At 42.2% G+C, this 26896-nt stretch overlaps 1 protein-coding gene across 7 annotated transcripts in view; it reads right to left on the bottom strand.

Annotated features, from left to right (window-relative positions):
• Positions 1-24367, bottom strand: part of ST3GAL6 (ST3 beta-galactoside alpha-2,3-sialyltransferase 6) — a 319252-nt gene extending 294885 nt beyond the window's left edge. For 6 of the 7 annotated variants that reach the window (XR_004980280.1, XM_054518140.1, XM_054518143.1 and 3 more), the window contains exons 1-6: positions 24267-24367; positions 23970-24150; positions 5162-5261; positions 4312-4392; positions 2977-3054; positions 798-901 (exon numbers count right to left, since the gene is read on the bottom strand). Coding sequence is in view for 6 of the 7 variants with exons in the window: in XM_054518140.1 (XP_054374115.1) it covers positions 798-901; positions 2977-3054; positions 4312-4392; positions 5162-5250 (352 nt within the window). In the remaining variant the exon portion in view is untranslated. The remainder of the gene's footprint in view (positions 1-797; positions 902-2976; positions 3055-4311; positions 4393-5161; positions 5262-23969; positions 24151-24266) is intronic. The other variant, XM_036383699.1, reaches the window with a different exon arrangement.
• Between the last annotated feature and the right edge of the window lie 2529 nt (positions 24368-26896).

Below are 26896 nucleotides of genomic sequence, written 5' to 3'. Positions count from 1 at the left end.
AAAGGGGAAAACCCAAGAAGTGATGAAGAATACAATTGCTCACCACCTACTGACTGATGCCAGTTCCCAGGCAGCAACCAGCCCCTCCTGTTTAAGTATTGACATGTTATATGACACAGAATAGCCACTTTTCAGCTGGGGTCAATTGTCCTGGCAATCCTCCCCCAGACCTTCTTGTGCACCTGCTCAGTGCCAGAGCATGAGAAACTGAGACAGCCTTGACTCAGAGTAAGCACTACTTAGCAACAATTAAAACATCCATGTGTTGTCAACATTATTCCCATGCTGAATCCCAAACACAGCACTGTACCACCTACTAAGAAGAAAATTAACTGTATTCCACTCAAAACCAGGACAGTAAAAGGAAAATTTCGCTGATGGAACTGCCTAAACCTGAGGATTTCTGCCTCAGTAGGACTCTGGGTTCCAACCAGTTTAGGTGTGCTGACTGAAGCCCATCACACCGACTCAGTATTTCTCCTAGCAAAGCATAGCTGATTATCTTTAGCACTCCAGCCCACATACAAACAGAAGGAAGCTGAGTAAGGTCCAGTCTTCCTCACTCACACCTTTTTGGAGCTTCTCTGCTAGGAGGGGCAACCCCAACCCAGTGTTTTACTTGTTAAAAACAGGAAGGTGTCAGGTCAGAGGGACTGAACGAAACCATTAAGACACTACTAGACCCCCCAAAAGGACTGGCATCAGTGCACAGGAAAGATCATGGTCACAGATTCAGGTGGCTTTACAAACCATTTAGGTATTTCTGATTAAAAATAAGGTACATGGGAAATACAAACCTGCTCTCTTTATTCCATAAGGTAGTTCAAACTTATTGCTCCCTTGGAACTCTGCCACTCTGATAAAATCATTAGCGCACAGGAATGGGTATATTTTGTCAACACTGATGAAGGAAAAAAGGAAGAAGTTTCAAAATTGCATGATGTACCTGCATAAGCTAGTAATTCATGCAAGTGCTTTGTGAAAAGCTCTCTTTATACTATTACCCTTTTTATCATATTATCACCCATTTTTAAAAGGAAAAAATCCACGAACACAGGAAAAGCCAACAGATGATGGAAAAGCATAAGATCTTGTAACAGAATATATAGGTAAAGAGTGAGATAAAAAGACTTGTCTATTTGTACACTTTATAAAGACTCATTAAAATGGTGTGACTGAAAGCTTACACCATGAGACCACGTATTTAAGAGAATACATAACCCAAGAAGACAGTGAATAACTTCAAGTTTGAAAAATAACAGAGGTTAAAAGGAAAATTAAGAGTTATTATTGTATATGGCATTTGAATAAATAAGAACAGAGTTTGAAGCAAGGTGTTTTAAATCGAAAATACCATTTCCTGATTTGAGCTGCACTCCTAGTCCAAACAAGTGACACTATATGACTGTGTTGACACTAATAAGTTGTTTGGGGCAACAGCGGTGTATCCAAGCAGCAAAAAAGTATGGAGTTCTCATGTCCACATTACATGCATCTTGGGTATTTTATATTCTGGTCTAACTCTAGAAGAGTCCCAGCTCTTAGCAGCTGCACCACATGGGCTGTGCTCCTGCAGTGCATCTTCTGGCTTAAGTAGATGTCTGAAAGGATCCCAGTGCATTCACACAAGGGCCACCCTGGGATGAGAAGCACGGTGTGCGGGGATCACAAGGAGGTTTGCCTCAAAAGCACATTCTTCCTGCGAACTAGAACATGATGGAATTATACCTTGTAAGCGTCGTGCTAAAAAGAATGGGTCACTTCTTTTGTTGGAAGACAGGAACCACAGAAAAGGGTCTCTCATAGCAGGGAAGGCACTCCTACTGCCTTAGTGCCAAGTCCACCCCAATGAGTGAACAGCAGACACAAACATGTCACATGCTATCATGCCCTTGGCTTCACCTTTGAATTAACTAAGCATGCACTCACTGTACTGGTTGACTTTGTAATGATCCCCCATATTAGGTCTTAGATTAAAATGTTAACACAGAAATATACAGTCATCAGAAAACCTAACCTTAGTCATAAAAAGTCCCAGTCAGCATATGACTTGTTTGTCCACTAAGAACATTACAGCTGCTAAGAAAACCTTCTCTTTCAGTTTCCCAAATCAACTACATCATTCTTTAAGCTCTAGGTATTCAGAAGATACTGACAGTAAAAAGGGAAAAAAACCCCCAAAACAAAACACCACAGCTCACACACCAAGAAATGGGCCATAGCTTAAGTACGCAAGACCAGCTAGCTTTGAGACACAATGCACTAAATACCCATATTAAATTTAGCAACCTGCTTTGCTGTTCAGAAACAGCTGCTAAGCTTAGACATAATACATAATTTACCCACTGAGAAAAGATCCTCAATTCTAGCTTTTCTAGCTCTTGTTCCTTTCCAATAAATAATTCTGCAAGGTTAGAAATCCTTTCAACCTCCCCAGGCTATTACCAAAGTGCACAGAACAGATCTTCAGCTCATACTGTCTGTATAAAGAAGTTACAGAAATGTGTGAGACTGTCCTAGCTGTGCACGTACATTCTTCTTGCTACCTCTGAGCCCATTCCCGCCCATCTGCTGAACAACAGAGCTACCCTGCTGCACCCAACACCCAGACAGCCTGGGCACAATCCATGGGCAAGGGAATTAGGATCACCTCACCAGACCAGGAGCTAACTAAAACTCAAAGGCTGCAAGTCTGCTTTGAGTGGCAAAAAGTTTACAGGCTTCTACGTGCTTTCAACTCACAACAGCACTAAAATTATAGCAACATTTTCTTATATAAAAAAGCACCAGGGGGGGAAAAAAGGCCACAGTGTCTTTGCGCAGAGGTTTAAGACTCCTTCAGCCAGTTCTTGGTCTGATCTTTCCAAGCTTTCTCAGGGCACCACTCAGGGTTTGTTCCAAAATGTGTAAATAGCCCAGTTTTACCTCAATCAGCACAGCCATTCCTTCCCCATCTCAATTCTCACAAAGACTCACCCCAGTAAAGATTCAAATGCTGGTTTCAGGAGACAAGTGTCCAATGCATTCCTCCTCTCTACAGCCGTAGGTGGCAGCCTGCAAAAAACAATTCCAAATAAATAGCAAGACCAGGAATGGGTAGCAGAAACAAGGTAAGAGAAGTTTGACAAATCAAATTAGTAAAAGCTAACTACTGAGTTAAGATCACACCAAGATTTCATTACTCCCTCCCCCTGTGTGATAAAGATGAAACTTTCTCATTGCAGCACAATTAGTTTTACCTAGCACAGGCTTTTATCTCACACTGCTGCTGTGACCTCCCTTGCTCAGCAAGTATCAAAGCAGGCATAATCAGAAGTGAGAACTAAGGCCCATCTCCAGAGAAGCAGGACTCCTGGGCTCAATCACCCCTGCAACCATTCCAGACAGCATCCCCATCACTCCTCAGGGAGGAGACAAAGTCTTGTTTGGAGAAGGAAAAAGGGTACTTTAAGGAAAATTATATTCTTTGGGGATAAGTCATTCCACCCATAATAAGGTTACGACTCACACTCCTAAGCACATTCCTGACTTGGAGATTTAGTCCAATTAATCACAAATATGAAGCCCAGAAGGGAAGGTAAAGTTCAGTGTGAGCAACATGTGCCAGTGGATTGCATTAAGGACAGAAGGATGAAACCACCACATCAGAACCACAAGCCAAAGAGACCATTAAGGTTAACTGATTTTGGTAACCTAAAGTTCTTATGTGAATACTGACACTGAGAAAGCACCCTGTGAAATCGATCAGCTGGCCACCTTGCTGCTTTCCAGCATCAGCCCCACAGATCATATTTTGCAGCACAGCTTCAGAGAGAAGAGAGGTCTGCTTTCAAGTTTTAGCATAGGTGCTCATTAGTCCCACAAATCTAACTTCAAGAAGTCACAAGCACAAGAGCTGCCTATACACACACTTGAACACAACAACTGAAACACACTTCTGGTTTAATAAGTTTTAAGCACTGAAGTTGCCCTCCAAGTTGTGCTAACTTTGTTCAGGTATAATTCAGAATTGCACAGATTTGAAAATTGTAAGCCAATGTCCTTCCAACAATTCACTGCTTGTTAGAAGATGGTTATTGAAAGTGGCCATAAATATTAAACAAACACTGGAAACATAACATGGACAAATTCCTTTTTGACAAACACTTTACCACTGTGTTTATAACAGCAATAGCCACTGGACACAACTGTACAACTGAGCAGGGAGCCTATCGAAAAAGGCTATAGATTTTAGCCTCAATCCCTCCCACCTATCCAAAACCAAAAGAAAACAACAACCCCACCACAAAAATACTCAACTGCTGAACTTACTGATTGTAACTGATTGTAACTCCACTAGTCACATAGGAAGGAGAAGCCCTCACAGAGGAACTCTGTCCATAAAAGCTAATCCTGCAAAAAGGGAAATGTCACAACACTGTGGTTTGCAGTAAATTGAAACCACAACAGAAAGCTATTTGTATCAATTGTACACCATAAACAAGATAAAGGGAGCACATTAACCACTACTTATAAAAATTATCACTTATCTTCATAACAGTCTGGTCAGGCCTGGTCACAGCTGTGCAAAGACCAATAGAAACTCAACTTTAAGTAAGTCCCCCAAATTTTAGGTCCCAAGCCACCTGTCATGTGAACCTGGAGACAGTGAAGCCTCACTGCCCTCAAGGGCTGCTGTTGGACCTCAACAAATCTCAGCTTTTCAAAGGGTGCCCCCTGCACCTGCAGTTATTCCCATATGTGGAAAAGGCCTCTCCCACATCACTTATCAGACATTTAATGGAACAAACTAGCACTAAACCCACACGGGGTGGAGGGGGACATGGACACCTTATTTCTGCACTTCATGTAACTCCTCACCTGAGCACCTATTTTCATGAACCTCAGAGAGGCTCCCTACCACTGAGGTCCTGAAGTCTCCATACAACTAGGCTCAAAATTAATTACTAGGTTTGAAAGTGACACAGGAGAGCAGGTGACAGGACAAAACAATCATAGTGATTTCCTCAGAGTACCAGAAGATCTCAACCACAAAACACACACACAGAGTAGTAATCACTTATGATGATTACTAGCAACACTTATGGAGCAACACAAGAACTCGCATCTCTCATACAGCCATGAGGGGTCTGCACTCTAAATCAACAAAGCATCACCATACCAGTAGAAGTTATTTCTCCATAGATTTCCATGCAGGATACCATACATAACAGCAGCAGCCAGGATAAAAACCAGAAGAATTCGTTTCATGACTAATAAACCTGAAATGTAAAAAAAAAAAAAAAAAACAAAACAAGAAACTGAACACAAGATGAACTAATGTAAGAACTTTCTCTAAAGCATCTGGAAACCTACAAAAGAGAAGTTATTGTTATTATAGTCATTCTCTACCACTAGAAGTCTGACAGGTGATCCCTCCACTTCAGTTTCTCACACAAAGACCCAGTGTCAGGAGCTGAATGCTGCTTTGCACCTACCAAATGTGTGTTCTCTGCAAAGAAGCATGGGTTCACTCTAGGTTCTCTCTGAGGCCATGTGATAGTAGAACTCTTCTGTCCACTGGCAGCCCAAAGAAACCACCTGGCCTTTATAGGTGCCTGTGCTTCTCTTGCTGTTTCTTGTGTCACATGCTTTCAGTTTCCATAATTACACAGTTAAACAAGCATTGGCACATTGCAGGAGGCAGATAGGCTGATGCTGATGAAACAGAACAGGGTATGAGCTGCCACAAATTTCTACTGCCTTTTTTAGGATCACTGAAAGTGTTCCTTAAGTCTAGTTTTGACATTTAAAGCTGCACTGAAACTATCTGCTTATGCCTGCACAGTCTTCAGCTACTGACACAAGCCAAACTTCATTGCTCAAGCAACAGAACAATGTTATTTTCACACATTACTAAGTGAGGAAGAAAAGTTAGGATCCCAACTGCTGAACTTGTGAAATTATAGAGAAATATCAAAGAAAGGTCCATTTTTCAAATAGAGTTTTTGCCTCATTGCACAGTCTAGTAAAAGAAAAACAGAGAAGTATCAGAAACACAGATCTGGCAAGACAGACTCAAGGAAAATAAAGTCCTGTGTTGCTCACATCCTAAACACTGAGCAGCCCTAACAGTAGCTATGAATGAACTGTTGTTTCTTAATCCTGTAAAAGTCCAAAATAGCCATTCCAGCCACAAGTTATCATGGAAATTTACTTGACAGGTACAGCCTCCTACTATTCCACTCCTCCCCTAACAGTGTCATGATTACTTTACTTGAGTACAACAAGCCACTACTTCCTTATTCTTCTCTACTCATATCTTGCACCGGAATTTAGTTGTAGAGTTAGAGATGTGGTTTTATAACAGTACCTACCAGTAACAAAGCCATGCAATGAACCAGGTAGAATTAATCAACCTTAAGTATATCCTACAGGCTATCCTGCTCTGTTCTGGAGGAAAATACTTCACAGGCTGCAGCTGCTGCAATTCCAACCTTTCAACTCTCTTTGGGAAGTAGCGCTGCCACTTCTCAGCACCAATTCCCTTGACTTTACTTGAAGGATTGCTACAAATTCGTCCGGATAGTCATACTCAACTTCTAGAGACATCTCTAAGGTTTTGCAGTAATTCAGTAAGAGTTTTTCCCTAAAACTTCAAAAATAGAGGAAAACTCGCCTATCAGGTTTAGTCATGTGTCATTAACAGCAACTGGTTCATATTCTGGAGTGCCATGACAAGACACATACAGTACAAGCGAGGGATCAGGCCCCGTAGCACAGGTTTATGAAAGGCAGGTCTGGCTTGACCAGCCTGATCTCCTTGTATGACAGGGTGCCCTGCACAGAGGATGAGGGAAAGGCTGTGTATGCTGGGTACCAAATCCTTCATAAAGCCTTACACAGCATTTCCTACAGCATTCTCCTGGACAAACTGGCTGCACATGGTTTGGACGGGTGTGCCCTCCACTGGGGAAAAAGCCGGCTGGCTGAGCCCAAACACAGGTGGGGAACAGAGTTACATCCAACTGGCAGCCAGTCAGTAGTGGGGTTCCCAGGGCTCAATCCTGTTTAATATTTTTAAAGAAAAGATATGGTCTGGACAAGGGGATTGATTGATTCTCACTTTGCAGGTAACACCAAGCTGAGTGGGAGTGTTCATCTGCTGCACTGCAGGAAGGCTCTGCAGAACAAACTGGACAGGCTGCATCAATGTGCCCAAGTCAACTGGAGGAGGTTCAACAAGGCCAAGTTGAACTCCTCTGTCTGGGTCACAACAACTCAATAAGCACTACAGGCTGGGGGAAGAATGGCTGGAAAGCTGTCTGGCAGAAAAGAACCTGGAAGTGCTGGTCAGCATTGGCTGAACATGAGCCAGTGTGTGCCCACATGGCCAAGAAGGCCAATGACATCCTGGCCTGGATCAGCAAGTGTGGCCAGTGAGATGAGGGAAGAGATCACTCCCTCCTCTGTTTTCAGGACTGGTGAGGCCATACCTTGAACCCTCTGTTCAGTTTTGGGCCCCTGACTGCAAGACAGACACTGAGGTGCCAGAGCAAGTCCAGAGAAGGACAAAGCTGGTGAAGTGTCTGGAGAAGCAGCAGCTCAGTGGGGACCTTGTCACTCTCTACACCACCTGGAATGGATTTGTAGTAAGGTGGGGGTCAGTCTCTTCTCCCAGGCAGCAAGTGGCAGGACAAGCATAAACAGCCTAAAGTTGCAGCAGCGGACATTTAAATTAGGTATCAGGGGAAAAAAAAATTCTGAAGGGGTTGTCAAGCACTGAACAGTCTGCCTAGGGAAATGCTTGAGTCACCATTTCTGAACATATTAAAAAGATGTCTAGGTGAGACATTGAGGACATCTTTGAGTGGTGGATCTGGCAGTGCAGGGCTAATGGTTGCACTCCCTGATCTTTTCCAACCTAAGTGATGCTATTATTTACTTGAAAAAGACACTGCACTCTCTAGTAGCTTTTTTCCTTTCACTATTAGTATTTTATCCCCTCCTGCTTTAAAAAGGTTTGCCAAAACATCCCACTCAAGTGTTTAGCCTTACTCCCTAATTCAATCAATGCAAACTTCAGCTAAACAGAACATGACAAACCAGCTGTTTAGATAAAGTTGCTAAACTAGCAACTGATTAAATTGCTGATTTTGCTGACTTCGTTGTAAGAAAGAACCTTGCTGAAGAGTCAGACCAAGCTACAAAACAGAGAAAAGACAAGGAAAAGCAGCCCATAAAGGACTTACTAAAAACCAAAAATATTTGTAACAGTACTTTTCACAGAGGAGAAAAGAAATTTTTTGACTTGCAAAGTGTCTACAAAGGCATTCATACAGCCTGGATAAAAAAAAAATTCGTTAAAACACAAGACCAGAAGTCAGCATCATTCTTCAAACAGGATCATAAGGATCTGTAACAACTTCCCATGTTTTACACTCAGCCTGGCACAGATGTGATAATGGGTCCACCCCAGCTCCAAACAACCAATCATTAAGAGTGTACCTAACACAGCCCTTAGACACATCAAATGGTCTTTAATTATGTGTCTTCTCACCATCCCATCACCCAGTGCCTGGCTTCATTCCGTGTTTGAAAGTTCTGTAGCCAAGAAAGTCTTCACTAAGAAGACTGTTTTTCTTAATCTGGTTTAGTAAACAGAACAATTGCCTTGTTTACAGAAGAAATTATTCTGGGAGTATTTTTAATGATGACAGCATCTTCCTCCCTATTTTAAAACAGCTGAGTGTTGTAGAAAGTTAATCAAAGGGAAACAAATGCCTACAATACAAATATTGCACTAGAAAATTCCCATAGTCAGAGACGTAAGAAAATAGGGAATTAAGAAGATACAGTTCAGATGGAAAACAGCAGTTCCATTCCACTTTATTCACTTCAATACAAGAGCCAGCAGATTGATTTCAGCCCATCAACCCAAGTGACAGAGGCCATGGTTTCTTCCCTTAAGTCAATGTCAATCAGAGTTAAGCAAAATAAAGAACACAATGCTGGAACTCAACCATTCAATTTCCTCCTCTTTCTTAAAACCCTACAGCGATCTCCACAATGAAAGGAACAAGGAACCCAGTATGACCATACCTGATGATCATGGTGTCAGCTGGTCAATTTTCTAAAAGCAACCAATGGGATATGGAAGTGCTGCAAAAAATGCATGAGCATTTTTTTAATAGTAATCTAAGCTAACTTCTGTGGGTCAACTTCCCACCTCCCCCAGAGGACAGAGTTACAATTACAGAATTAGACAAGACTGACTCTGTTATGGTATTAAGACAACCTCAGAGATCAGCCTCCATCTCCTACTGACAGACAGATTCCCCCAAGCTCCCATCAACCCACCAGAAAAACTCATTTGGGTATATGATCTATCAACTATATAAGACCTGAGTCTAATATTTTCTTCCCCTGATGGAAGCAGGGAACCCCAATCCTTGTCAGAGGCAAATCATTACTTACAATTAGTTTTTATTCTAGTACAGTGTGGTATCTGCTATGAGCCACTATCTCACACCCTCTCTTTATCTTCCAACTTACACTTGCAGTCAATGCAGTGATGCCACAGAATGAACCCTGCAGGAATCTAGAGCTGTTGGACCAGGCAGTCAAATGCTACCACACTACCATCACCTTTCTTTGATAACGCTCATAAGCCTCCCTTTCTTCCTTAAAAATTACTAGTGTTAATAGCACAATGCAGGAAGTTTTGCCATCTGTCCTACTTATTTTGTAAAGTACTTCTGACTGCTACTGAAGCTGAGATAGTAAGTATTTAACTATAAAGTGGCTACTACTAAATTAAATACTAGGCACCTTAAAACAATCTTAGCTCCATAAACTGTCACAAGACAATGTAAGTTCTTTGCTGGTTGCTATTAAGTGACAGCTTGAAAATTTCAGCTCACTGGGACCTCAGATTCCTAGCCCTTGTAGCTGTAGGGGAGGAAAATATGCCGAAAATATGCCTGAAAATATGCTCTGAGCAGACCTTGAAATTTAAAGGGATAGCACATAAAGACCTAATAAAGGTTTAAAAAGAAACATCAGAATTTTTAAGATGTAGTCAGTATTTTGTGGGTTTGAGCTTGTGACCTGCAGCACTGCTTCCTTTTGGTCAGGATGTAGCACATGCCTGGTCAAACAACCATGCAGCAAAAAGATAATCGAGGAAGGAGCTCTCACATCATCATTTTTCTCAAGCTGTAAAACCTGAGCACATTATGGCACAGATGTATTCTGCCAAATCTAAACACTATTCATCTATTCACACTATTCACTCTTTCAGTTCCTCCTCTAAGTATGTGCCTAATTGCATTGTTCATTAATTTTCCCCCTCTTCAGGAAGGAAATGCTGCAGAGACTACACAACAGCACTGCCACACAGTCTTAAAAGGTACTGAAGTGGCTGAGTCAGTCTAGTGCTCTCCCTCACTCCCATGCACCTGAAATTCTCGTAATTTCTAATGTTCTTTTTCATTTTAGTTTAAGAAACAAAAAGTCCTCAGAAATATTGTTTAAGCAAGAGGTATTTGGTTATCCTAGTAAAGCGGCTCAGAATTAAAACTAGTTTTCTAACTCTCCAACAACGCAGACTTGGTTTTGAAGTTGTACTTTTGAAGTTGTACATTTAGCAGCATCAGAATTGGAAAAGGTTCTTGTTAATCTGTTGTGCCCCACACCAAACCAAAGCAGTTATTCCTGTTCCTGAAAACCTGTACAAACCATGGCACTAAAAAACCCTAAGGTTTTACTGTGTCAAAATGTCACTAAGGGCTGCTAGCATCACACCATATCACACAACACACACAAGTAACTGCTGCCAAAGTTACTCCCTGCACTAGAAGATAAAACACTTTCTGCCCTAATCTTTTCCAACAACATAGGGATAAGCAATAGAGGAACAATTTGCTGTCTATGACAACTGACACCTTCTTCCTCTCCAAGATAACACCAAGCTACTCATTTTACTTCCACAGTATGCAGGTATCTGAGGAAAAAAAAAAAAAGACAGTCTTTCTCCAAACACAACTTCTCTCTTAAGGAAACTTAAGGAAAGTTTCCAATGTTTTCCCTATCATTTCCTCTCTGCCCAAATATTGCAGCAAGCCTGACAACAAATAGCAAGATAACCTTTTCTCCAAGTACCCAACAGCAAGCAAAGTCCAATGGATATGACATCACAGCAGTAGAGATGTTTAAAATATTTAGCGAATGTTTGTTCTTTATCAGCTCCCACAGCCAGAAACACAGCCTCTGCTGACATTAATTTACTGTGGAGACACAAACTAGAGCTGTGTACATCTTTGACCTTGTGCAGCATTTCAGGACAGGATGCAATAGATTGGTTTTAGGGCCTAAGTGCTTATCTTCCTCCCCTTCATCATCCCGCTATTGGTGAAACATACTCTGTACCACAAGAGACAGCAATACATTTATTACTTTGTGGACAATTCAGGATTCTTTTATTCTGTTTTTGTCTTTCAATACCAGACACTGTTATTGTGTTCTTCAGAGCATAATTGCCAGCTGGGCCAAGCAAAATGAAAAAGCAACTTAGTATTTTTCAGCAATGATTGCTATTTCAGTTTGCTTTTGTCTAGAGTCTACAAGATCTATGCATCACTTTTCCTCTGGTGTGGCTGTGCAGACATATTTATAATTTCAGAAACTCTTGCCACAGAAGCATATCCTTTGGCTAAAGGATACTGATAAAGATTTCAAGTCCAGTTAAATCTATTGTACTTTCACCCCCTCTAATACTAATTTACCGAGACAGCACATCTGGTGGAAGAGGAAAGTTAACTGCCTTCCCAAAGGCTGCAGGAACAAGCAGAGTTCATCTCTGTGTTTTGGGCAGAACAGATGACAGCACCTATAGCTCTCCAATCCTTATTTCCAGCTCCACAGATTCTCAGCTCAGCAGATTAAACAAGATCAGAAAAACACAAGTCTGTAGCCTTCAAAGACGACATGTCATCAATACAGAGGGTTTGGCAAAAGCTGCAAAAGGCCCGCATGTCCTGACTTACAATCTCATCACCATGCTCAGACTCCCTTGTTCTTACTGCATGAGATAAGGTGTCATCTGTTCAGTGGTTAACTGCTTTTTCCTCTCTTCCTCCCTCATTCTGCCCGAGGACCCAGGAGCTCTTACACATACCCCACAGTAGGGGCAGAATCAGAAAGAAATTAGAGGCTGCCTACACTCATCAGACTGCTTCTTAGAGAGCAAAAAGGCACGTGTACAAGCCTAGGTCAAGTTACAAGCTTTTTAAAGCTTACTAAAAGCGGTCCCGATTTGTCTGCAAAAGAAAATGCTGTGATCCTGTACTCGGAGGGACCACAATCAATTATGTGCACTGTTCCACAGAGATATCACTTTTGAGCCTACTGATGCAAAATTTCACATCACTTCTAACTGACATGAAATACCAGCTCCACAGATGAGAAACAGAAGCACAAAGCCTCAGCCAGTGCATCCTGCCAGAAAATCCTGGTAAGCAAATTACAATGGAGCACAGGCATTGGGTTCCACAGAAATGGCCCTTGAATAGGAACAGTATCCAGGCTGAGTTCTTTAGCCCTGCTGAGAGGCAGAATATGTCACCTCCAGCTTGGGGCTATCACAGGGTTGCTATGCCACCCTTGAGATCTGAGCTAATATTTTGGCTGATTATCACAGTGCAGTGTGGATCCCTGGCACCAGCTCAAGGTGACAGCATGCTCCATAGCATGATGCACACACACAACTAAAACTGCAAGCACAAAAAAAAGATAACTGAACTGATATTTTTCATCTGGTAAATTATATTTTTAATTACTTTTTCCCTTCAAGATAGAAAACAATATTCTTTAATGTTCCAAGATGGCTTAGGATTTAGTCCAATAATGGACACACAGTTAAATACTGCTAACTCAAGCTTAAAAGTCAGCCCTGGATAGATACAAATCCAACTTGTGGCTTTGAGGAGAAAGAGAATACTAACTACTGGATTCTCATCTAACTGGTACTTTGTCAGTATCACAGATTTCCAGAAACCTTACCTATAATTACAATCAAGGGTAAGATCAAGTCCACAGCCTCATTTTCTTGCCTGTCTTTGTGCTTTGAGATGAGGGAGGACAAGAAGCAGACAATCTATGCAAAGGCACAGGTAAACTGGGAAGAGACGTTTCCATATGCTTTCCCTGTCCTGACCCTCTACAGCCCTTCCGTCAGCACACTTCACTTCTTTTCCCTCCTTCTTCCTCCTGTGGACTCAGAATACAGATGAGCCATTTCTGTCATGGCCAGCAGCCACAGAGATGCTATGCAGTACACAAACAATTATTTGGGGTTTGGTCAGAAGCTAACCTGTGCACATAAAGTCAAACGCAAGTATGAGCTGAGCACAAATAGCTCTGCTTCCTTAACTCCCAAAGCTTTAACCAAACATTAAAAAAATCCAGCTCTAACTATATCTAAAAAAAAAATGAAACCCACACACACAAAGTCAGTAATACAACCTTAGCTGATAGATTTTTTCCTAGAATCTTATGTTCTCCCAGATTAACCTTTAAAGCTTTAGCCAACCTAAGCTAGGTTGCTAATTATATTTTACACATCATAGGTGTCTGCATAATAAAGAACAAAGAAACAGAGTACTATAAATACAGGCAGGTCTTCTGCAAGTTGTGGTGACAACACTGCTCCTTCCCAGTCTGTTTCCCCTTTTCTTTCAGCTCTTTTTCCAGAAGGGACTGAAATATAAACAACCATGAAACATGTTCTGGGGGTCAGAGTTCAGGTCATTCTTTTCTCATACTTTGACTTACACAACTGAAAGGTTTCAGTCAACTTGAGTTGCTCTTCCTCCAAGGAACAAGAGAATCATGATTGAGTTGTTTTGCTTCTTCACCTCCTTTCAAAAAGGCCAAGACCACAGAAATACTACATAATGAAAAAAAGAAAAAATTGAAAATTGAAGAAAATAGAAAATTATTAATAGAAAGATATGTAACCCAGTACTAAATCAGTTACTCATTCACCACACCACTGCTTTGTCCACAAGTGCCTGCAGAGTTAGAGGATTGAGGTCAAACCAGCAATTCTTCTTAGGTTTCCCAGAGAGAAAAAAATGGAAAAAAGTAAGAGAAATGGCTGGGAAAAGGCAAATTAGTCAGGTTTCAACTGTTTCAAAAACAGTTCAGTTACAAACCCTATCCGGCACATCATTTTTTCCTCCAGGGACTATGATCAATCTAAGCAAATAAAGGTCCAACCAGAAAATTTGATCCGTATTTATTTTATGTGCACATTCACTACAGCATTAAGTTCACCTTAAAACAAGCCACACTTTGTCTTCTAACAATGCCTAGCACATTTAAAACATCCTGGCTGATTTGGAGCTAGTGATTTAACCTCAGCTCTCACTAAAATGGCTGGAATTATAAAACTGAATCTACCAGTCAGTTAAGGGGAAACAAAGAATACATCTCAACACCAGGTTAAAATAAATCCCCCTCAAAAAAATCCAAGGAAACAAAACACATAAAGAACCATAACACCAAAGCCCACTCACAAGCAAAATTAGGGCACTCAAGGGCATGGAAAAAACATGGTTGTGTTTTTGTTGCCTTTTTTTCCCCCAATGGATAATAGAGGGCTAATTTACTAGCTTCACTGGCAGCACCTGAAGAATTAAATGCCCCCTCATCTACACTGCCAATAAATCCCAAGTAGATCAGACTATTTTCTTACTTCACTGTAACAGTATCAATTCTGATCCATATTGGTGTCAGAATCTGTCCCTAAACAGAACCAGGTGCTTTTTGTATGACTAGTTTTCACAGTAACATTTGCAAACCCCAGTCGTAATAAATTACAAATGCACTACGACTACCATTATTAGATGGCACAGTTTTTTACTGTAATTTTTATTGTCCATATGTCCCCACACTTTAAAAAGGGACAGGTTACATTAAGCAGATTTGTATGGATTAAGAAGCCCAAAAAATAGGTGTGAACATGCACCTGGCCAGCATACAAAACTGAAGTTAAATTTTCATTTAAATAACATGCCAAACATGTCTGTAGTCAGAGCCCCAAACACAATACATTTCTTCATTTTTGCTGTGTTGCTCCCCGTCCTGCCTCAACTACCAAAGAAAAATAAAAAAAAAAAACCCAATACCACCACCACCCCAAAAAATGCCCCAAACCAACGACCAAAAAAATCCCCTAAATCCCCAGCTGTTTGTGATGCAATTTGCCCCAGTAGCAAATTCTGCAAGTCAATCTGCTGCAAGGCATCTGTGCAGAAGAGAGCTCTGGGATTCTCAGGAATGCAGCAAAACAAGTAAGTGAAAAGTGTAAAGCTAAATTAATTCAGGAAGGGAGGAAAATGGAGACAAGTGGTAGCACTTACCCCACACTACTACAAAATCTTGGAAGCTTCTCACAAGCAGGGATCCTGCCAGCTCAGGAGAAATCTGCAGTACACCAGCAATTTGAGCAGCTTCTCTGATAATGTTAAACCCTTACAATTCCCAACAAAAACAAAACAATTGTTTGTAAGGTAGGGAGCTTCCCAAGTGGAACACAGATGAAGGTGTATCTAAGTTTAGCATTTAGAGTATCATTCATCGTGTTTCGTTAAACAAAGCTGAAATCAAATTCATAACAAAGAACAAATGAGCAGGGCAAACAGTGTAAACCCAGAACCGGAATTTTCCACAGGACAACTGTTAGTTGCTGTAACAGAATTCAGCTCTTTGCAGAAAAGCTTGCACATGTTCATTTAGGTACTTCTGTGTATTCAGAGCAATAAAGTGATGCTACAGCAATCTGTACTGCAGCACAAACTTTATTGGGTATCCATCTTACAGTGCAGCTCATAGTCCTAAACTACGCACTTCAGTTTTCTGACCTATGGAAGAGGAAAGCTAATTATATCTGATAGTAATCTTCAACTGCCATCTGTCTGAGAGGAAAGCTGCCTACATTAGTCACTACAGCATGCTGGGAAAGCTTATATGCTTTTCTCAGAGCTACACAGAGACACCCTTTTACAAGACCTCAATCCTCACTGAAGGTTAAACACAACCCCTTTCTCCCCCAACACTGACATACTGCTTCCTTTTTCACTTTTTTTTTTTATTAATTGAAAAGGACAGTCATGCCTAAAACTTAGGGGAGTTAAAGGTGCCTGTCACCCCACCCATGCATCCTCCCTGCCAGTCTCACAGCCCTCCTGCTGGGGGCTGCTAAAATTCCTAGAAGCCCAGATGAGAGCAAGGAGGTACAAGGGCAGTCAGGCAGGAAAGTGAGAGCAGGCTGAAGACACACAGCATGGTCTCTGCTACAGCAGTGGCTTCACACAGTACCTTCTCCTGCATATCACAGCTCCCTCTGCCAGTTTGTTTTGCTCCTTTACAATCCAAGTCTGGTTTGTTGTAGGTGAAACGGAGCATTTGATTTTGCTGCTCAATTCTGTTTCACCAGCCCTTAAATGCTACAGCAAAATGAAGAAGAGTTTCTTCAGGACCACAGTATCTTTAAACAGATTAACTATCCTCCTCTACCTGATCTTTTCTGAGCACTGGATATGCTCAGGGCTGCATGAGAGTGTCTCCTCTGATGACAAGAGAGTAAGAGTCTAATAAGAGAGGGCTCATGCCCCTGTCTTATCAGCAGGGCAATGGATTTTGTGGCACAGATCCGCTCTCCCATAACCAAACTGGCCCATGCTGCACCAGTGATAAAACACAAAGTCTAATATTTCCTTCAGCATAAAACTTGAAGTCCTCTAGAGCAATATACATTGCGCCTGCTGTGCTGCCTACTGACATCTTTTCTTGCTACCCTGACGGCGCTAAATGCAGCTCAGCCTCCAGCACCACCATGTCCTATCAGATTGCTATCCATGCCACAGACGACACAGAACTCCATTAGAGCATGAAATGCCATACAGTAAAAGGCTTTTTGTTCTCTTCTACTGCATGTGTTCTCAGCATGAAATGAGATTTATGCAACCATACCCTGTTTGTGTGCATGCATGCCCTTCTCTTTCCTTCCCTGAAGAACTTTTGAATTCCTTTGGCTGATTTCAGTCAAATGCGAGCGATCAGGAACTTTGAGACTTCCTCAAGTTTTGCAAAAATAAACACTAGGCTGAGTAGAACAAAAAAACTCTATAAATTCATTTCTCATTAAATATCAGAAAGTACATACAACATAAAGACATCAAAAATATGGTTTCATTTTATCTTATCATACAGCTGTGTGGTACAGGTATCACAAGAGCATCTAGCCACTGAGAAAGAAAAAAGTGCTCTAATTTTAAAATGGCTTGCACAAACACGTAAGTGTCCAAATTTCCCAAAAGAGCTGTATGAAGTTCAACAACTTAGATACCCTTTTCAACCACTTAACAGGTAGTGTTAGCCAACTTCCATCACCCAGCTTCAAAAAATTCACTTCAACACTGACCAGTATTTATTATAAGTAATGTTCTCTGTGAAAACTGAAGAATGAGATACGCTATTTCACTTTACATTTCCTTCTGTAAAGCTCTGAACAACATATTCTATTTAGGTTAGAAATCTTAAATATAAAATCTACCTTACCTGGAGGCTAAGCCATCTAAGAACCAATGTCCCAAGCTGAAAACAAATTATAGTGTGCTGTTAGCACACAAGAATGAAAATAACTATTCCGTTCAATTTGTTTCAATGAAAATGTGTTAACAGTATTTCCTTAACATGTACTGCAAGAAAAGGCAGTCACTCTTGAGAAACTGTACTAATCGTAGGTACACTAACCAGCATTTTAATCACCTAGCTACTCAAAACCCAGTTTACATACCTGGCCTGTGCTCCACAGCACAAGGTGAGCAATGAAAGCACAAGAAACATTCTGCTATGTCAGTGTCCATCCAGCCCAGTTCTGTCTCCAGCAGTGACAGCAGGAGATGATTACTTAAAAGCAGTATTTCATGGCCGTTTTGTGTTCCATTCCCATTGTGCACCCATACCCCCACATCTCAACTTTCTGAGAATGGAAAATTAAAACTGCCATGGTGGCTGTAAAACTGGGAGGTAGTGAAGGAGGCTCATAGAACACTCCAGCTTCCAAGCTGAGCCAAGTGTCACCCTGACTTATTAAATATGGCAAAGCAAACCATAGTTTTAACAGTTTCCTGCAAGGGAAAATTAAAACAAACAAACAACAACAACAAAAACCCGGCTTTTCCAGATACAAAATGAGAAGGCAATAACTTGTCTACACAAGGGGCACAATCAAGACTAGCTACCACATGCCAGCAAGCCTTGTGCACATTCAGCAATCTGGACAAATCCTAACTTGTTCCCATGCTTCATCAAGTGGATTTAATATTATGTCTCCATTTAATCTTGTGCAAATGTGTTCAAACAAACCTTACAGCCTACCTCACATCTACACCACCCTCTCCTGGTCTCAGTCCCACACATCAACTTCAGACTACCCCAAGCACTGCAGAGATAGAAATGTTTCCAGGGTGCTCAGATGCAACACTGGTGGATGATACCAGATTGGCTGGTTCTGTAACTTAGAAGAACCAGAAAATACCTGTCTTAACTGGCAAATGATGACCAAGGTTTCATTCACCAACAGCTCCTTGCCAGCAAACATATTCCTGTCTCTTCACTGCAGTGAGAAAAACCCACAGGATCTTCCCTTGCATTGCGCTTGGATGCCACTGCTCTGAAACAGGTCAATTCCCCCCACACGTCATCCTGCAGGCAAAAAACTGTCAGCACAACCCACCTGCAAAAATTACCTGCCCAGGAGGGAGTTATGTTAACTTACAACTACATGAGGAAAAAAAAAAAGAAAAAAAGATTATGGCAAAAACACAACTTCAATTTCTTTATTACTCTGAGAAAGGGACTTCTCCCCTCATCCCACATGTGATGCAATTTGTATTTTATAAACACACACACATTCCGTATTGACTATTAAATGGCCATCACATTTCCTCTGCCCACCTCTGCTAAGGCCCAGGGTAAAGCTTATGCCCCTCACACCATTCTCATTTCACTGCTGGCCTCAGGACTCCACAAAGCAGGGAAAACAAGCAGTGCCTGGATACCTCTGCAATGCAAATGTCAGTCTGCAGATCCAGTCCAACAAAGAACTTTTCTAAGCTCTGCAGTAGATCCCTATTTTAGTGTTTCTGACCTGCACTCACAACAAGGGCTAAAACTATTCTTTTAAAAGTGAGTTGAAGAGTCTGTGCAAATCTAAGACTGCTAGCCACACACTTCACAAATGAAGTTTCCTACTGGCTAGTGGCCCAAAAGAAAGCAATACTGCAGCTCAGGAAATGGCAACTTACACTATAAATCAAGAGATATATTAAGAGTTTCAGTGATTAAGAGAGACCATAATTTCACTCCTGCCTGCTCTTAAAACCAGTTCGTAGATTATTCCATTCTGGCCTTCCTAACAGAATGGAAGATCAACTGGCTCTGTAGGCTTTCCAGCCTTCCCTTCAAAGTCAGGGCAAGTGGAAGGTATTCCATTTTTTTTACCTTACTCTTCCTGGCTCTCCTTTTACACTAGAATATAAAAAAAAAAACTGGCATACCATACTCCAGTTTTACTGCTGCTGTTAGGGCTAGGAGCAGAGGTAACTGAACAGTTCCACACAAGTTTAGGTTATTATCCAGGGACACTCACAGTTCTCTTACTCTGTGACAGTGCTATAAAGGGTCTTCCTCACAGGATACCAAGGCGTGATTTTTGCCTTCAAGACCAAAGAACAACCAAGCTTGGAACACTGAAGAGCCAATCCAGCTGAGCAAAATAAACTTTAAAGGGACATGGTATTTCAGAATGATAGGTACAGAACAAGCAAGAACTACTGCTGCAGGGTATTTTACCACATTCTGTACCTGCATTTTTTCAACCCATTTTTCCAAAGGTAGTAACACTACATGCAACCCACACATTCCCTGCTTTTGCTTCACAGCCCATGCTAGCTAATACTGCCCATCACTTTTCAACCTCTCTGCACAAATACTACTACTGGAATTGGTATCAGTGATTAATACGCTAAACTGCAAAGTGAGAGCTGCTGAAAAGAGACTTATAAAGAAAACAACAGTATGCACATCCTGTTTTCCTCTAGACCTCAATATACATCAAATCAAGAAAAGCTGATGTTTTAGGCTCTTCTGGAAGGAGGGTAAAAGAAAAATTTAAGCTTTAGAAAATTCACACAGCAAATAACATGTTCAAGTAGCTTTATTTTCATTTCCCTTGAAGACTGTGAGTAAGTATACAAGCAACCATACGTAACATTCTGCAAAAGCAGAAGAAACTGGATTAAAGGGGAAGTTTAGGGGGTGGTTTATTCTCTACACAGCTTCTGGTATTTTGAGAAAATTGACAGTAGAAAACAGACACTGAAAAAGGAAAAATTCTGTACATTCAGTTACCCCATAAATTAGTTAATTAGTATTACTATACTATAGCTTATCTATAAATCTAGAGAAATTGATGAATAAATTATTCAAATGAAAGACAAATTACATGTCATAAGCTTGAAAAACTAAACTCCTCAAAACACAGGGCACACTTCAATTGATTAGGTTGAAGTGCAAACATCTGAAAGTTCTCTGTTAAAAAAGGTATTTCAAGAAGTCTTGAGCCAATCCCTAAAATGCATTTAACTAGGGAACCAAGGCAGAGTACCTCACATCACACATGAAGTAAAACCAACCTTTTATGCTCTTAAGTAAAATAACCTTAAATGTTAAATGTACAAAGACAAACTAGATCCTGTCTATAGCTAGCAAGCTATACTGTGGTGGAACAAAAAAAAAAAAAAAAAACCACAAAACCAAAAGCCTTTCCTCAAAAGCCCTTTTAAGTCAGTGGTGTAGACAACCTCATTGAGACTCATGGTGGTCTCACAAGTTTTATGTTCAAATGATCCATCTGACTGCATCCTCTTCCAGGCCAGTGTATTTGAATCAACACCCAGAAGCATATGAAACAACACCAAGAAGAAAACCACAAATCAGCCAAAGCTGGTTTATGTTAACTTTTCCAAACCTGTTTTGGGGAGACAAACCAAACTTTTAACAAGAGACACCAATCACAGCATGCTCAGAAACCAACAAAGAGAACAAGCCTGAGACAGAAGTGCTAATGGCACAAATAAGCTATCACAACAGCTTCTATCCAGAAATGAACACGTAAGGAAGAAAGCAATCATCTAAAATCTTCTAAAACTGCCTCTGCTTGTAAGCTATCAGAGTCTTGAGGAGAAGGTAAGGGAGAAGCATCTCAAGCACTTCCCACTGCAAAGGAGATCTGTCACCACTTCACCTGCTGCATTTCCCTCTTCAGTCAGGCAACTCCCCTGCATAATTGCTAAAACCATTAACAGCACACATAGTACATATCAACATAATGTCTTGTCCAACACCTTGCTCTAGCCAAAACCCCTGTAATCTCCCAACCTGTTCATAACTTAGGACTCAGGTACTGGTGATCTTTCTGTCAGCTTTCAGGTTCTAGTGTCTCAACTGAACCCTCTGCCACTGTTCCCATGGGCACATCCCCAACTGGCAACTGCTTCCAGAGAAGATCTTTTCCTCCTACCTTTGAACAGGGAGGGATAAGGCCACTGGGCGACTCATGAGCCTCACGGGATCATTCATATATCCCACAAGCATGAGAAGTCTGCTAAAGCCAATATGACCTTCAGGGAGACCTGAGACTAAGACACCTTTAATTCTGTTGCCTTAAAAACAGCCATAAGCCTAAAATGTAACTTAATGAACTGTATCAGTTCAGCAGAGACAGATGAGGTAAAGGAGCAGGTACTGCATCAGATTGGAGAAAAAAGGTAAGCTAATTTATTTAAGTGAAATAAAAACCAGAGCTACAGCTGGTGAAGCCCTACATGTGAAAGGAGAGTTATTTGACTTTCGAAATATCACTTCTGAGACCTAGTCAGACAAGCATACTGCGTGTTGATGGGCAGGAAACCCTGCTCCATGCACATTTCCTTCAACACCTCTCTGGATTTAGTTCCTTCAGCTTAAGGAGTGACAATGTAGTACCATGGCACTCTCCAGAGAAATATTTTATATATACCTTTTCTCTGTAACATTTTCATATTTTTTATCTATAACATTTCCACACAGTTCAGCTGAATTACCAGATTAAAATAAGTAATCTTATCCCATCACTAAGCTCAATCTTAATAGTTCTGCAATCACACTACGTGAGAACAGCTCAGTAAAATACGGATGAAAAAAGAGAAAAAAATTAAAGAAAACTAGATAGAAAGTTTCAAGTAGGTAACAACACAACAGGCACAAATCGCAGATCAGCCGCTCATCTCCCTGGAAATTCTGAGAAAGGGCAGCAGGACTGATCTCACCACTTGCTCTAACTAAAACTGAAACACCATCTCCGCTGTCAAATAAAATACAAATAGTTAAAAAAAACAAAAAACCAAAAATAAAAAAAGGCAGCGGACATTAAACTTCCAGGGTTTGTTTCTTTCCTCAAATGCAAATAATGGATTTGCATAGCTTAAGGCAGAGTCTACCCACAGAGCCATTGTTCCTTCCCCGAGGCCTTCGGGATTTCCAAGGAGCAGCTCCCTTTCGGTACCCTCGCTAGAAGCAATCTTTTATCCGAACCTGCCTGACCGGCAGCCATGGCAAAACGGCCGGGGATTACCCGACCCAAGCAATTCAACAGAAGCCACGAAATCTCCCGTCCAATTTTACTTACGGGTCGCCGTCAGCTCCGCCCGGAGGCTCCCCCTGCGTGGGGCTATTCTGCCCGCATGAGCTCACCGTTCCCCAGCCCTGCTCTGCCCACCTCGGAGCACCCGGCCCCGCGCCCATTATCGCCCTATCCATCCCCCCCTTCCCGCACTCGCCTGCCGCCGGCGCGCCCGCCGCGACTCACCGCCCACGGGGAACCCCGAGGCGGCTCCGCCCGCCGCCCCGGCCTGCCAGCGGAGCTACTCCAGGAGGCTGGGAGATGGCGGGCGGCTCCCCCACCCCGAGCCCACCAGAAGCAGCCGGGGAAAGTCGGGCGGCCCCTTCCTTCCGTCAGCGGTCCCCACCCGGAGCCGCCTACCTTTGTGCGGAGGCGCACAGCTGCCCGCCGGACCCTCCCGCGCTGCCCGCTGCCCGAGGTGGCAACACCCGGCCCCGCATGCGGACCCGGGCAGCGCCTCAACCCGGCCTGTGCCCCGCTCCCCGGCGCCGGCCGCCCGCCTGCGGCATCAGGCGCATCCAAGAGCCGCCGGGAAAGCGGGGGGTGGCGGCACTTCGGTTTCTGTTGGGCTCACCCCACCGGGAACCGGCTCCGGGCTACACCACCGTATTAAGATTTTTTTTTTTTCCGTGAAGTTCCCAGGAATCTCTGGGGAAGGTCTGGGATGTCTCATCTCACCGGCTCTCAAAACCGATTAAAATTGTGTTCTCTTCAAAGGAGGCTTGTAGAGGCAGGCTCCATCCCTCTAGAAATTCAGTTTAATTCCTTGAGTGCTTTCACAGAGGAACACGCCGATGTATTGAAAGAGCTAGCTCTACCTTTGAATACGCGGTAATTTACATTGAATAACAATGTTTTTGGCAGCTGCTGCCATCAGCATTCACCTGAAGGAAATTTTAAAATTGGAAGCATGCATACAAACTACACTATGTTAAAGCTGGAAGCTTTCCCGTCTGAAATGACGCAACAAGATCATGGAACGGTTAAGGTTGGAAAAAACCCCCGACATCCATCGTGTCCGACCGTGGAACGTCTCCCGACAACCGTCACGTGTCCCGCGGCAGAGACACCGGCAAACTCGGGAACAAGCACTCCCAGGGCACCCAATCCTATGGGTTCAGGTACCGTCCACGAGATACACTCAGCCTGTGCAAGGGTTTACAGAGCTATACTGCATAAACCACGGGTGCTCACTTACCGGTTGTTAACAGAGCAGTTTATTTTATCTTTAAATCATCCCAGAGAAGAGTACAGAACTCATCGCTTCTGCTTAGGGCCGCCCAGGATCTTGCTGCAGCCTCTGGTGGGTCTAGCCCGGTTCCCGCATGGTGGTGCTTACGACGGGATTCAAGAGGAGGGCTTGTTCAGCTGAGCCCCATCTGCAAGAGAAAACGTAGGAGGAAGCACGTTTTGTATTTACACAGAAACGTTGTTTAGCCTGCTGAAATTCCTCTTCCATTTGTACCAAAGCCTACCAGGGGAAGAAGATACTCACGTGAAGACAGATAAAGCAGTGCTACGTCTTCCCCTTAATACTGTCTGACTTTATTGACCGACTTCCCTACGGAGCCGCAGATACTACTCTTCCTCCTTCTCCTCCCCCTCCTCGGGCCGGCGGCAGGAGCCCCTCCCCCGCCCCGACAGTCCGAGAGGGGGTGGGAGACTCGCAAAGCGGGGGTCAGCGAACCACCCCCAGCTTCCCGGAATTACCATCTGTTAAGAAACTAATCGTCACCGTGTGTATGTCGAGGGGGGTTGGGATCCTGCAGGGGCAGGGTTCTCCCTCCCCAAGTTTTGCCCCCTGCCATGAAACCCTTGGGAAAGCCGGCCGGGGAAGAACTACCCCCCGAGGAGCTGCTGCCAGGAGCAAAATGAAGCCCCACCCAACGGAGGCGGGAGTCACTGGGCTCCTGAAAAATCTCTCCGTACTTCTGCGCCCAAGCGTTTGGGGCTGGACCTTACTATTTCAAAAGAAAGTTATTAAACAATTCTGCCTCTGATAAAAAAATGAATTTGTTTGGAATCCTGTGCTGCATCAATGCTGTGTTTTGCCCAGAGGAGTGTACATGCTAGAAGAAATCTGAAGGGTTGTTAATAATTCAATTGTCCTCTCCTGTTTCTATCTTTACGATCCTGACTGCTTCCAATCTGAAAATTTTCTATATGATGCTTCAGTGACCTCACAGTATGTTTTTAGCGTTGTATCAGAACAAGATGCTTCCTTAACTGGAAATGCAGCTTCTGCTTTTTGATGGCTGTCACTGGGAATGACCAGAGGTGGATTCTGTTCGCAGCAGTTTTCTACAGCCTATGTGTACATGTAATAAAAATAACAGATGAAAACTGGGAAATTTTGTCTATTCTTCAAGGACTATTCCAGTCTTTAGCCTGCCGAGATAATTTTCAATGTATTCTGGGCTGGGAACCAAAGTTCAGACCTCTGTAATTTGTCTTCCCTTGAGCTGAAAATACCTTAGTACTTTTCCCCCTCTCCCAAGAGGCTCCTCAGGTCTTCACCCTTCACATCCTGCCCTTTACAAAACCAAGCTTCTTCCAAATATATAGCTAAATTGTGTGCCTTCTAAAGTTACTTTATTCAACTCTGCTATATCTTTTCCCATTAGCTATCAGCTCTTCAGTCCTTACCCTTCAATTCACCTAGGTATCATGGTCACACAACCGATTTTAAAAAAATCATTAAGGTTGTACAACAAAGGACTCAGGATATATTAGAAGACTGATTTTGTGACTTCATATCATTCCCCCTGCTCATATGTTTCAGGACATTCTTAAATTATGTAGTCTGGTATTATTTTGTTCTGGCCTTGCTTTATTTTGCAAGGCCTTGTCTTTGTTTAGGATACAGGATGGACTTTCAGGATCTACCAGATTTTTGCAGAACAAGATGTTGGAACTATTCACCACAGAAGAGCGTAGGAAACTTTGAAGAAATGGATGGTATTCCTGCCTCTGTTCCAGACAGGATGTGTGTGCTGCAGCTGCAACTTTTGTGCTTGAGTTCATGGGCATGAGCTTATTTCACACTGGCTAAGGTGGGGTATCAGTACCAGTCCAGCAGGGATCTCGGGGCAGGCTGAAGGGCACAGGAAGAAGAACATAAAGATGCTCTGGGCAGGACTGAGCCACGGCTCAGAAGCCAGTACAAATTACTGGTGCACCTCTGAAGCAAGCTAGATACATGCAGTGTTCATTCCTGTGGTGGTGCCATGTGGCAACTTAGAAGTCATTTGATTTTACAGCTGACTGCAATTTACTCAATCTTGCACGAAGCATCTAACTCTCAGAAGAACTGGCTGTTCACAATTGCAGCCCAAAGTCCATAGCAGATACAGTTCACTCACAGTTTTATTCCCTTCCATTAAAGGCAGTGTGTGTAAGAAATACAAATAATTGTCTCTAAGGTAGCTGAATACACCTTTATCTGGAATAAACTGCGCTATATTTGTCAAGTAATGTAATAATCTAACTTGCAGTGATGTAATTTCACTTCAGTTTCTTCTGGCAATTGTAGCTGTCCCACACAGCAACATAATGAAAGCTGGTGTTTGTTGTCATCTAAATATATTGAGCTAAATTCAAGGATTCAAATGGCAATTTGAATAATTAATATAGTGCAGGAACAGTTTAGTTCCTAGATGTTTTCCAAATAATCTGTACAAGCAAGAAGTTAGTAACTAATCTGCAACCCCATGAATTTTTGGGCACAAAGTACAAGGAAAATGCAAGGAATCACTGGAATATAGTCTATTGCAAACAAATTATTTGACAACAATAAGAATCTTTCAAAATGGTTTTGAAATGGATGACTACCAGGAAGTCAAATGAATGCGCCTGAAAACAAATGCAATGCATGTGACCAAACAGATTTGCTCTTTCAGTTGAAAATCAACACTCCTGAGACACAAATCTCTCCCCAAACCAAAGATAAAACCCCATAAACCTTTAAATATAAAGCAATAACTAAAATAAATCTGAATAAAATGTAGTCATATTTTACTTCCACATACCTTCTGAGTCGTTACTAAACTAAGAAAATGCTGTTGCCTCTATCCCAGCTTGCAAATCAGAGAAAAATTAAGAGGAAAATTACAGGAAATGGAAGGG

This window comes from Molothrus ater, chromosome 2 (genome assembly GCF_012460135.2).
Source record: "Molothrus ater isolate BHLD 08-10-18 breed brown headed cowbird chromosome 2, BPBGC_Mater_1.1, whole genome shotgun sequence".
NCBI lineage: Eukaryota > Metazoa > Chordata > Aves > Passeriformes > Icteridae > Molothrus > Molothrus ater.
This window is presented reverse-complemented; position numbering and strand designations above follow the sequence as displayed.